Source organism: Molossus molossus, unplaced genomic scaffold, assembly GCF_014108415.1.
Source record: "Molossus molossus isolate mMolMol1 unplaced genomic scaffold, mMolMol1.p scaffold_m16_p_11, whole genome shotgun sequence".
Taxonomy (NCBI): Eukaryota; Metazoa; Chordata; class Mammalia; order Chiroptera; family Molossidae; genus Molossus; species Molossus molossus.
In genome coordinates, this window is record NW_023425346.1 from 101,022,331 (window position 1) to 101,035,572 (window position 13,242).

The following is a 13,242-nucleotide window of genomic DNA, read 5'->3' on the forward strand; positions in this document are numbered from 1 at the left end:
CATGTGCACTTGAGCCCTGACCAGTAGTTCAGTTGGTTAGTGTCATCCCAATACACCCAAGTTGTGAGTTCAATCCCCGGTCAGGTCACATATGAGAATCAACCACTGACTGCAACAACAAAAATTTGTCTTCCTCTCTCCTTCTCCCTTCCTCTCTAAAATAAATAAATAAATTTGAAAAAAAGAATGTATTCTTTAGTTGTTAGGTATAATTGGCTGACAGTGTGTTCAGTTCTTCTGTATCATTATTGATATTTGTCTACTCATTTTACCTAATACTAAATGAGAGATGTTGCCTGGCTAGTGTGGCTGTTGGTTAAGCCAATCGATGTCTCTCATCGATGTTTTTCTTTAGTTTCTTTATTGATTTTAGAGAGAGAAAGGGAGAGCGAGAGAGAGATAGAAACATCTATGAGAGAGAACATTGATTGGCCGCCTCCTACATGCCCCCAACCGGGATTTGGTCCACAACCTGGGCATGTGCCATGAACCTGCAACCTCTTGGTGCCTGGGTTGATGCTCAACCACTGAGCCAGGCTCTCATCAATGTTTCTATGCCTCTCCTCCTCTCTATCTAAAAATCAAGAAAACTATATTTTAAAAAAATTTTTAATTAAAATAAATAGCCCTGGCCAATTTGGCTCAGCGATTGGAGTGTTAGCCCGTGAACCAAAGAGTCACAGGTTCAATTCCAGCCAAGGGCACGTACCTCGGTTGCAGTTCGCTCCCCGGCCCTGGTCGGGGTTGTGCAGGAGGCAAACAGTTGATGTGTCTCTCTCATTGATGTGCCTCTCTCGCATGGATGTTTCTCTCTCTCTCTCGCTCTACCTCCCTCCCACTCTATTTGAAAATAAATGGAAAAAAATATCCTCTGGTGAGAAATTAAAATATATATATTAAAATAAATAAGAGATGTTAAAATCTTCAAAATCAATTGCAAATTTCCCTATTTCTCCTTTTAGCTGTGTCAGTTTTGCTTCACATATTGTAAAACTATGTTAGTAGGTGGATACATAGTTAGGACTGCTATATCTTTCTGACAAATTGACCTTTTTCATTATGAAATGTTCTTTATTTTTGGTTATATTCATCTAGAAATCTACTTTGTCTGACATTAATATAGCCACAATAAATTATGTCTGCTGTTTGCTATTTTCCATCTTTTTACTTCAACTTGCCTTTTTCTTTTTTTTTGTTAATCCTCACCCGAGGATATTTTTCCATTGATTTTTTTTTTTTAGATAGTGTGGAAGGGAGGGAGAGAGTTTAGAAACATCGATATGAGAGAGACAATTTGATTGGTTGGCTCCCACACAACCCCCATCTGTGGCCAGGAATCAAACCTGCAACCCAGGTACATGCCCTTGACTGGGAATCAAACCTGAGACCCTTCGGTCTTCGGGCCGACACTCTAACTGCTGAGTCAAACTGCTCAGGGTAACTTGTCTTTTTCTTTTTTTTTTTTAGTAATTTTTTTATTTTTATTTATTTTAGAGAGAGAGAAAAGGAGAGGGAGAGAGAGAAACATGGATGAGAGAGAACATCGACTGGCTGCCTCCTGCACACCCCACACTGGGGATCGAGCCCACAACCTGGGCATGTGCCTGACCAGGAACCAACCCGGCCACCTCTTGGTGCATGGGTCGACGCTCAACCACGGAGCCACACTGGCCGGGCACTTGTCTTTTTCTTTATATTTAATGGGCATCTCTTATAAATAGCTTATAATAGTTCTTGTATTTTTCATCGTTTGACAATCTCTGCCTTTTGTTCAGTCCATTTCACACATATAATTATTATGAGTAATTCATTCATCCATTAGGCCATCATCTTGCTATTTCTTTTCTATTGTTTCATTAATCCTTGTTCTAGCATGCCTCATTTTGCGTTATTTTTTAGTATTTCATCTCTTTGGAATTAGTATTCCATGTTCTCTATTGGCTTTTCAGCATTATCTCTGTATTATTTGATTTAATGGTTGCTATAAGAGTTACAATATGCAGCTGCAACTTATCACAGTTTACCTTGAACTAACGTTATACTAGTTCAGTGTAATACAAGGATGTTAAAGCCATATACTTCCATTTAGCCACGTCCCAGCTCCAGTTACTTGAAAATGACTTATTTCTCCTTCATGTTTACATTTTTATTTTTATTTTCTGTTGTGGATTTTATGGGTTTTTGTCCTTTGGTCTCTCCTTCAGCTTTAAAGAGTATTTTGGAGATTAATTCTAGATTGTTTTGTTTTGTTTTTAGCACTTTAAAGGAATCATTTATTGTCTTATATTTTTCCTGATGAGAATTTAGTCATTACTCTTATAGATGCTCCTTTGCATGTCATGGGTTTTTTTTGTTTTGTTTCACTGTTTAAAAGTTTTTCTTTAGCCCAGCCTGTGTGGCTCAGTGGTTGAACGTTGACTCATGCAACAAGACGTCCTGGTCAGGGCACATGCCCAGGTTGAGGGCCAAATCCCCAGTAGGGGGCATGCAGGAGGTGGCAATTGATGTTCTCTCTCATCGATGTTTCCATCTCTCTCTCTCTCTCCCTTCCTCTCTTTAAAATCAATAAAGAAAAAAAATATATATATATATATATATATTTTATCCTCACCCGAGGATATTTTTCCATTTTTTTGTACAGATAGAGTGGGAGGGAGAAAGGAAGGGAGAGAGAGAGAAACATCGACGTGAAGGGACACATCGAGTGGCTGCCACCCGCACGACCAACCAGGGCTGGGGACAAACTGCAAATGAAGTACGTGCCCTTAGCGGGAACTGAACCCGGGTCTCTCCGGACCACAGGCTGATGCTCTAACCGCTGAGCCAAACTGGCCAGGGCAAAAAAAAAAAAAAATTTTTTTTTTAAGTTTTTCTTTCTCACCCTGGCGGTTTTGGCTCAGTAGTTAGAGTGTCGGCCAGGGAACCAAAGAGCTGAGGGCACATACCTCCATTGCAGTTCAATCCCCGGCCCTGGGCTGGGTTGTGCGGGAGGCAACCAATCAACGTGTCTCTCTCACATCGATGATTTTCTCTCTCTCTTCCTCCCTTCTACTCTATCTGAAAATCAATGAAAAATATGAGGATTAAAAAATAAATAAAGCCCTGGCCAGTTTGGCTCAGAGGTTAGAGTGTCGGCCCACGGACCAGAGTCCCAGGTTCGGTTTCTGCTAAGGGCATGTACCTTGGTTGCAGTTTGTCCCTGGCTCCAGATGGGGTCATGTGGGTGGCAGCCAGTTGATGTGTCTCTCTCACGTCAATGTTTCTCTCACTCTCTTCCTCCTTCTCTCCTCCCTCCTCTATCTGAAGATAAAAATGCAAAAATGTCCTCCGGTGAGGATAAAAATAAATAAAATAAATAAGTAAATAAACAGTTTTTTTTGTCTTTGTTTTTCAACAGTTCGGTTACGATGTGTGAGGTGTGGCTTTCTTCTTGAGTCCATGAGTTGTTTTTCACCAAATGTAGAAATTTTTCAGCCATTATTTTTCTGAGATTGTCTTTCCGTCCCATTCATCCTCCTCTCTCCTTCTTCCATTCAGTTACGCGGGTTGATGTTGTCACCGAGGCTCTGCTCACTTTATCCCAATCTTTTTCCTCTTCGGGCTTCTGGTTGAATAAGGTACATGAGGAAAAATATCCTTTTCCTCTACCCTTCTAAGTTCTTGGCTGGGGTTTCTGTAATAAAAGACAGATCAATAAGAGCATACAAATAAAATATAACGAGAACCTTTATGAGGAAATGAACATCTGAAGAAACAGATAAATCCAACTTTCTTTTGTTAGGTTTGATGAAGAGTGGAGAGTAGTGGAACATGTGATAGGACCAAAAAAAAGATATGAGGTTAGTGTAATAAACTGGGGGAAGCGGCAAGGTCTGTCCCTTCAAATTCCCTCTCAGTGTCCCTGTCTTCAGCCATAAGGCCGCTCCTTCCCTCTGGGTTTAGAGAGGGCACCTCTCCCACGAGGGTTCTCAGATCTCCGTCAGGGGGAGGTCAGGAAGTCCTTCCTACACCTGCTGGTTCTTAGATCCCTCTAGCTTAAAACGTTCAAGATGTCAAGGGGCCATATTTTGGGGTAGCATGTCCTGAACTCTGCCAGTCATTTCTATGACCTGTCTCCCTCCTAGATGACTTTTTTTCCTATTGTTAAGCTCTTCTAGTAAATTCTTTTCAGTTCTTGAATTTCCATTTGGTTTTTTTCTTAAAGTATCCATCTCTCTCTCGTAATTCCCCTTTTCTTCATTCAGTATGTTCACCTTTTCCTGAAAATAAATATTTAAATGTTTTTATTGATCTTAGGAAGGGAGAGGGAGAGAAACATTGATTGGTTGCCTCATGCGTGCACCCCGACTAGGAATGGAACCCACTACCTGGGTATGTGCCCTGACCAGGAACCAAACCAGCTACCTTTCGGTACATGGGAGGGTGTTCAGCCAACTGGGCCACACTGGCCAGAACTGAAAAATCATTTTTTTTATATCATTCATGATGATTTAAGTCCTTGCCTACAAATTTCAACATGAGTTGTTCGTTGACCTTTTTTCTCAATTGTGGACATTTTTGTTCTTCATTACACGTCTAGTAATTTTTGCCTACTGGATATTGTACATTATACACTATAGTTTGGACTCTGTTACCCTCCTCTGAACACTGTAGAATTTTGTTCTCGTGTCCAATTAAACCCTCCACAGATTTCATTATGTGGGGGCTTAGTTTTAGGCTTTGTTAGGATGAGTCTATTTTGGTTCTGCATTTGCCCTTAGTGCTAGGGTTTAGTCCTTAGGCCTGGAACATGACGGTTACTTCTAAAATACGGCCCTTCAGAGTTTCGAAGAGAAACTTGAAGTGTTTATCGAACCCCTAGCTGGGCAGAACTGAACTGCACTCTGTCCTGCACAGGCGGCTGCTGGAGTCCGCCGCAGCTCCCTCCGCTGTGTTCCGTGGGCTCACTAGACTGCTGCCCCGCGTGTCCGCATACGTTTAGGACTCGCCAAGAACCTGAGGCAAGTAGAGCCAGCAGATTTTACAGCCTTCTCCTCCGTATGCCTCATTTTCAGAAAAATGTCCAGACGCAAACTCCAACGTGACTCAGGGAAGTGAGACCCTCTCGGCCTAGATGCTGTGCCGAGGAATCGCCGACGGGGGTGCCTGCAGGGGAAGGCAGGTTGAACGGATCTTCCTCGGGCCTGCCCTTACTTCAAGCATGGTATCCGCTTCGGTTTCCGGCACTGTCTTTCAACAGCTCCAAAAGTTGGTGTTTTACATTTGTCCAGAATGTATAACCATCAGCAGGAAGGTTAGTCTGTTAGAAGCCACTCCACCATTACCAGAACCAACCCCCTAACTTAGCTTATTTTTATTAATTTTTTATCCTCACCTGAGAATATTTTTCCATTTATCTTCAGGTAGAATGGGAGGGAGAAACATCGATGCCAGAGACACATATCAACTGGTTGCCACCCAGACCCCAATCGGGTCTTGGGACAAACTGGAACCTGGAACCAAGGTACGTGCCCTTAGCGGGAACCAAACCTGGGACTCTGGTCCGCCGGCCGAAGCTCTAACTGCTGAGCCAAACTGGCCAGGGCTGTATTTTATCTTTTTAAGTTTGTGTCAGATGGGTAATGTGCCAAAGTCATAAGGTTTTGTGGGAGGCACGTCTCATAGAAAAGTATGAAGAACCAATCATCACGCTTATGACCTACAAAAGGATCTAACTTAACTGTATCTTGTTTTTGAATTAAAAAAAATTTTTTAAATTTATTTTTGAGAGAGAGAGAGATAGAAACACCGATGAGAGAGAACATCTATTAGCCGCCTCCTGCATGCCCCCCACTGGGGATTTAGTCCACAACCTGGGCATGTGCCCTGACTAGGAATCAAACCGGTGACCTCTTGGTGCATGGGTCAACGCTCAATCACCGAGCCACACTGGCCGGAACTTAACTGTACTTTGAATATCAGTGCATCTTATTTAATGCATCCACACATATAATTCTATCACAAACGTTATTCTTAAATATTTAACGATTCTAATAAGTTGTTTCCCCTTGTAATCCTGTTTTAAAAAATGATTTTGAGCCCTGGCCAGATGGCTCAGTTGGTTGGAGCATCATCCCATATGCTAAAATGTTGCAGGTTTGCCCTGGCCGCTTTAGTTCAGCAGTTAGAGCGTTGAGACCTGGGTTCGGTTCCCGCTAAGGGCACATACCTCGGTTGCAGTTTGTCCCTGGCCCTGGTTGGGTCGTGCGGGTGTCCCTTTCACATCGATGTTTCTCTCTCTTCCCCTCTTTCCCTTCCACTCTATCTGAACAAAAAAATGGAAAAATGTCCTCGGTTGAGGATGAAAATAAAATAAAATGTTGCAGGTTCAATTCCCAGTCAGGGCATAGACCTAGATTACAGGTTCGATCATCAGTCAGGGTGTCTACAGGGGCAATCAGTCCATGTTCCTCTTGCACATCAATGTTTCTCTAAGAAAACAATGAAAGTACGTCCACGGGTGACTTAAAAATGACTGGAAAACATATTCTAAGAGGTGTTCAAAGGTTTTTACCACTACCCAAAAAATTCCCAACACAAAATGGTTTAAATATGCATTAGCAACTCTCGGCCCAAACCCTCTCCCACCGCCACCACAGGTTCGCTGCAGCTGGGGGAAAGGAGTTTCTCCAAGGTTCATTCATCGCTGAGCAACTGCTGTCAGGGACTGTTCTAGACCCACGGGTTGGCGGGAACGTGTTCATGTTTCCATGTAGAGGGACCAGCAATGAAGTGCCCAGGCCTTTCTCCTGCAGTTCTGGGTTACCTGGCCTATGAGGAACAGCCTTTGGTTCACATCCATTAATTGGTTAAAATCAGTCTGCTGAGACAGGCCCTAATCTCAAGGTTATTTGTTCTTTTTCTTCCCTCTCCACTTCAGCCTACTGTCAGAGCCACTACGCTGGTGTGTCTGTCCATCTTGGAAGTGTGGAGAAGAGGGGGGAAGGAAGGGGGGATCATCTGTCAGATGCTCCAGGGAAGCCATAAACAGAGAAGACTGACCACTGGATTTGCAGCCTTGATTGGCACCCTTACTGAACACCAGAAGAGTAGGGGGATGGGGACCAAAGCCACAATGACAAGGAGTGTGGTCCTTCTCAGTCTGGCTATGAAGGGAAGAGGAACAGTTTGGTGGAGAGAGAAAGGTTGAGATAGCAGTGGACCAAATGTGGATAAAAGGGATAACTCAAAGAGCACAGAGACCCGACGGGTGTGGCTCAGTGGTTGAATGTTGACCCATGCACCAAGAGGTCACCGGTTCAATTCCTGGTCAGGGCACATACCCAGGTTGTGGGTTCAATCCCCAGTGTGGGGGGCATGCAGGAGGCGGCCAATAGATGTTCTCTCTCATCAATGTTTCTCTCTCTCCCTTTCTCTTCCTTTTTCTAAAATCAATAAAGACAAAAATACTTCAAACCTGAAACCTCTATCATTTAAAAAAATAAGAGTCTAGAAACATGCAATACACTTTAGTTGTTGGAGCCAATGAGAACCCACTTCAAGGATTCTGCAGCACCTCCAAGTGTCTTCAGTGGACTTCCTGCAGATTCCCAGGCCCTATCACTAATCTGAGTTTGGAGTTCAAGACCCACTGGCCTGAAATGAATCTTCAGGCCTCCTGACACCGTCCATCAGGTTTCCACATCTTTGTGGGTGTGCTGCCACCTGCTGGAAGAATGACAAAAGTAGCAACAACCATTTCCTGAAAGGAACTGTTTTTCTAAAATGGCTGCACAGTCCTCATCCAACCCACAAAATCAGAAACCAGGCACATACCATGTAGGCCTGGGATGTTTACAGGGCTTCACACTCTAAACGCAAGCCCTAGCACTCTGCAGTCTCGCAGGGTAACCATCCTCCATCCTCTTCTTCATTCCACTGGAAATCAGCACACCGGTGGAACCACCAGTTAACAGGGCTGTGCTGGTTCCATCCCTTAATGGGGAGGAAAATAACAGCAGGAAGAACCTTAAAGTTTTTTGGCCCACATTGTGGGTACAATATTGGCATTGTCTTACAGAGGTGAAGACCAACTCTAACATAAGACAGGTATCTCCTTTTTAAAAGTGTTTTTATTGCCCTGGCCGGTTTGATTAGAACATCAGCCCACAGACCAAAGGCATGTACCTCGGTTGCAGTTCGTCCCCAGCCCTGGCTGAGGTTGTGTGGGTAGCAACCAGTCAGTCGATGTGACTCTCACATCATTACTTCTCTTTCCTTCCCAGTCTGTAGAAGTAAAAACATCCTCCAGAGAGGATTTAAAAAACAAAATGTTTTGATATTTTTAGAGGGGGAGACAGAAACATCAACCGGCTGCCTCCCACAGGCCCCCTCACTGGGGAATCAAGCCTGAAACCTGGCCCCAACCAACTGGGAAACGAACCAGGTCCTCTGAGTGCATATGATGCTCAACCCAGAGCCACACCGGCTGGGCAGGACAGGTATCTCATAGCACAGCCCCGACCCTAGGAGCCAGGAACTCCATCAGGTCAGGTTCAAGCCTTCCTTTCCCTCCCTTTAGTAAGGGAAGCCACCAAAACCCTACTCCAAGCTCTCAAGTCATACAAGCATCGAATAAGCATGGACTGTCGGGCCTGAGCTAGTTACAATCCTAATTAATGCTCCTAGGTGGTCCAAATGCCTATTACATTTTCAGGTTTATGTACACCCAAAGGCCTGCCAAAAGTAGAGAAAAGCAGCCAGCCAAGGCAGGTACCCACTTGGGAAAAGGCCTTACCAGTCATCCTTGATGGGTCCCAGGAGATCCTGAGACCACTCAGACCCTAAACAGTAGTTTCGGGGGGACTGTTACTAACAAGATAACTTTTGACATGTTCAATTCTAACTCCACTCATCCTTGTTTAAAAGCCGAGACTTATAACCCCATGACATGCCTGATGGGCTCTAACAGACTTAAAAGTCTAGAAAAATAGGCTGCTGGTTCACTTGTTTTGGGTTCCCGTCGATGGACATGCCTGGCAGCATGGAACCTTTATTGGCACGCTTATCCCTTGAAAGAAAGCCTTTGTCTTGCTCCAAATCCTTAGTGCTTGGAACAGGACTGGTCTCAGTGGCAGAAAGATGATGGCTTTGTCCAATGGCCTGAGAGGTCCCTGTTTGACGCCCAGTCAGGGCACATGCCTAGGCTGTGGACTTGGTCTCCAGTAGGGGGTAGCATGCAGGAGGCAGCCAACTGTTTCTCCCTCTCTCTAAAAAGAAAAATCAACCAAAACATTTAAAAAAAAAAAGACAAAACTACCCATTTACACCCTTTAGGTTGGTTGCCCTGTAAGTTGACTGAATTCTATCAGCATCACATTTTTATTTCATTTTTACTAGTCCGATGAGTAAACAGGTAGTTGAGTCCACTGACTTTTGGAGTTGGCTGTTGGGGCACAAAGCTGAGGTTTGAACCATCTGGGGCAACCATTTCAATTAAATTCATCATCTTAGTCTTCCTTTGACCTGGGCATCTCACCATTTTTATTTTTTATCCTTACTCAAGGACATTTTTCCATTTTTTGTTCAGATAAGAGTGGGAGGGGGAGAGAGAGAGAAAGATCGACGTGAAAGGGACACAGAGTGGCTGCCTCCCACACAACCCAACCAGGGCAGGGGACAAACCGCAACCAAGGTAACATGCCCATAGCGGGAACCGAACCCGGGTCTCTCTGGACCCCAGGCTGACACTCTAACCACTGAGCAAAACCAGCCAGGGCTCCAGCCTTTAACTTTTAACAAAAGTAGAGGTAGGGGGAGGAGAGAAGGGAATGCTTAATAAATCAGAACAGGTACTACCTGAGGTTGCTGGAAGACTTACAAAAAATAGCAGGTTCACCCCACCAGTGTGGCTCAGTGGCTGAGCATCAATCCAGTTCGATTCCCTGTCAGGACACGTGCCCAGGTTGTGGGCCAAACCTCCAGTGTGGGCATGCAGGAGGCGACCAATTGAAGTTTTCTCTCATCGATATTTCTCCCCCCGCCCGCCTCTAAAAATCAGTAAAAGGGAAAAAAAGGCAGGTCCACCTACTACATTGGTAGTTTCCTCCCCAGCCTCACAGTCCCAAAGCCCCATTGGTCCAGCATGGATTCTATTTATTAGTCACCGACTATTCCAGAATGCATTCTCTCTGCTGCATATCTAAGGAGGCCTAACAGAAGGGCTCCTGTCCCCCACTTTCCCGAGCACTGGTCAGGACACACTGAACCCTCAGACCAGCTCAAAGCAGAAGACGCAGGAGACTTTCATTTCACCAAACGTGTGGCTGAGGCACTGAAAGCCGAGCACAAGCACTCCCACCAGGGGTGGCGTGGACCTGAAGAGGCGGAGCTGGGCTTGCCGTGCTCCGCCTGCAGCGATACTCCGGTAGAAACACTCGGAAAATACAGTCTGGCACCAGAGTTTAGGACTTTTAATTTGTCCCAAAGTTGCTGAAGCAAAATCATGATAAAACATTCTGCTTGCCTTTATACCCCAACACACGCACAAAAAAACTATTTGTAGGAAAAAAATGGTTTTGTACATGGGAAGAAACAATATAAATTCAAAACTTACAGATAAGGGTTAGCTCTATCACTCATCTCTTTAAAAAGTTTATACGAATATCCAGTCAAAACCAACAGGGTATCTCCTTTGAAATGTTATCTAAACAGATCTCCAAGTAGACCACAGGACTGTATACTGTCTTGGAATGTCCTTAGAAGGCTCTGTCATTGATCAGGTAACAGAGTAAAAACATCAGAGTCCTTTCTTTGAATGGAAGAGGGAAAGACAGGGATAGAAGAAACTATTCAAACTTCGTCTTCTTTCCTTGTGGCTTGTGGTCTCCTCCTCCTCCTCTGCCTCCTCGGAAGCCTCCTCGACCTGTAGGACAGGAAGACATCATTAAAGAACAAGTACAAACTGCCAGGTTTCCCTAGTACCAGTGTGCACACTGAGGTCTATGCTTCTTACCTCCAAAACCTCCCCGGCCTCTGCCACCAAATCCACCTCGGCCTCCTCTGCCACCACCTCGGCCTCCAAAGCCTCCTCTTCCTCCACCGCGACCCCCGAAGCCACCTTCACCCTTAGGCTTGGCCCAGTCCAAAGTAACTTTGTTTCCATCAATTTCACCATCTTCCATAGCCTCCTTGGCAGCTTTGGCATCTTCTTCACTGTTGAAGTCTACAAAACCAAACCTAAAACAAATGAAATTATCCATTATAAAACAAAGAGACATATACGGAATACAGTGGAACCTCAGTTCTTGAACTTAATTTGCCCATTAGAAATCATGTAAATTTGGCCCTGCCGGAGTGGCTGACTGGTTGAGCGTTGATCTATGCACCAAGAGGTCCCAGGTTTGATTTCTGTTCAGGGCACATGCCCAGGTTGTAAGCCAAATCCCGTGGGGGGCATGCAGGAGGCAGCCGATTGATGTTTCTATCTCTCTCCCCCTTCCTCTAAAAATATCAATAAAAACATATTTTAAAAATAATGTAAATTGAATTAATCCATTCCAGACTCCCTAAACGACTGTTTTAACCTTTCTTATATACAGACCTGTAATGTGCTATTTACTCTATGACCAAATACTTCTTTTCTTGAATTTATCAAACCACACCCTATTAGCCTTAAATGAATCACTGGTTGCAGGGGTGCAATATCTTCCCCACATATCCCTGCCTTTCTTCTACCTCATCAATTGCCTGTGGTTGTTTTGTGAGCATTTTCACACCTGTAGCAACATCAGCACACTTGCTGGTCTCTTCATGTTTTTAAGCTGTGCCGATCTGCCCTGGCTGGTTTTGCTCAGTGGTTACAGCGCCAGCCTCCAGTCGAGAGACCCGGGTTCATTTCCCGCTAAGAGCACGTACCTCGCTTGCAGTTTGTCCCCGGCCCCGGCTGGGTCATGTGGGTGGCAGCCACTCGATGTGTCCCTTTCACATCAATGTTTCTCTCTCTCTTCCTCTCCCACTCTGTCTGAACAAAAAAAAATGGGAAAATGTCCTCGGGTGAGGATTAAAAAAAAAAAAGCTGTGCCAATCCATTTCACCATCAACAAAAGCAAAAAATAAATAATAGTAACAGCACAACTTACTGATATGTTAAACTGACTTGACTCCCATTCTCTCCTTTGTGGCCTGAGAAAGGCTTTGTCATGCTGATGTAGCAGTACAGATGTGTTGCCAGGTCAGAAGTGGTGTTAGAAAATTGAGACACTTTTTCCATGAACAATTTGGTCTAGAACTAACTGTTGGAGATGGGAGACGTTCGAGCACCAAGGTTTCACTGTAATGCCAAAGTAAAGCTCACATATTGGACAGTGATGCCCTAAAAAGTAGCCTTGCTCAACTGTGAAAAGACCCAAGTGACAAGAGTAGGTCTCTGGGAAGCTGAAACTGGGTTCACTAACAGCGTAAATGCCAGAATGTCTCATAAAACAGCAAAATATACCTCTTGAAGACAGGAGGCAAAATAATGCTAGCTCTGTGAATTTTCTCTTCTTCTCGTGCGAATCCATAAACTGCCACAGAGCGACAGAAAGGAGCTCAATGAGAAGACATATTAGACAGGAGGGCCCACTCATGGACACTATATACTCCTGCACCTACCCTTTGGAAGAGCCCGTCTCCCGGTCAGTGACTATCCTTGCCCGGACAGAGCCATCAAATGACTCCTTCAACGTCTCCTCTGTAGTCTCCTCAGACAGACCTTTGACAAACAGAGTTTTGGATGGCTCTGGGGAAGAAAAAAACAAAATCATCCTTTATTTAAAACCACAATTCATAATGACATGCTGGATTTATATGATGTTTAGAATGACTACTGGCCAAGAATGCTTGTCGTACATTTTAAGTGTCTTCATGAGAAAAAGAAGGTAATCTTAGCCAACTGATGCTTAATGAAAACAAAGGGTTTAAATCTACTGCCATCTCGCCCTGGCCGGTTTGGCTCAGCGGTTAGAGCGTCCGCCTGCGGTCTGGAGAGACCCGGGTTCGGTTCCCGCTAAGGGCATGTACCTCGGTTGCAGTTTGTCCCCGGCCCTGGTTGGTTGTGTGGGTGGCGACCACTCAATGTGTCCCTTTCACATCGATGTTTCCCTCTCTCTCTCTTCCTCTATCTCCCTCCCACTCTCTCTGTACAAAAAATGGAAAAATGTCCTCGGATGAGGATTAAAAAAAAAAAAAAAATCTACTGCCATCTCAAGTCTACATTGACCC

General features: G+C 44.5%; 1 protein-coding gene and 2 non-coding genes across 9 annotated transcripts in view; all 3 read right to left on the minus strand.

Moving 5' to 3' along the window:
- Positions 1-5,608: 5,608 nt before the first annotated feature.
- LOC118625943 lies at positions 5,609-5,710 on the minus strand. The gene has a single exon (XR_004958791.1). It is a non-coding gene; the product is annotated as a small nucleolar RNA U13 (small nucleolar RNA).
- Positions 5,711-10,437: 4,727 nt separating this feature from the next.
- NCL (nucleolin) overlaps positions 10,438-13,242 on the minus strand; it is a 49,809-nt gene continuing 47,004 nt past the window's right edge. For all 7 annotated transcript variants that reach the window (XM_036253493.1, XM_036253489.1, XM_036253492.1 and 4 more), the window contains 3 exons: positions 12,634-12,760; positions 10,994-11,217; positions 10,438-10,903 (listed from right to left, as the gene is read on the minus strand). In XM_036253493.1, coding sequence (XP_036109386.1) covers positions 10,827-10,903; positions 10,994-11,217; positions 12,634-12,760 — 428 coding nt within the window. In that variant the 3' untranslated portion in view covers positions 10,438-10,826. The remainder of the gene's footprint in view (positions 10,904-10,993; positions 11,218-12,633; positions 12,761-13,242) is intronic.
- Positions 12,448-12,583, minus strand: LOC118625915. The gene has a single exon (XR_004958766.1). It is a non-coding gene; the product is annotated as a small nucleolar RNA SNORA75 (small nucleolar RNA).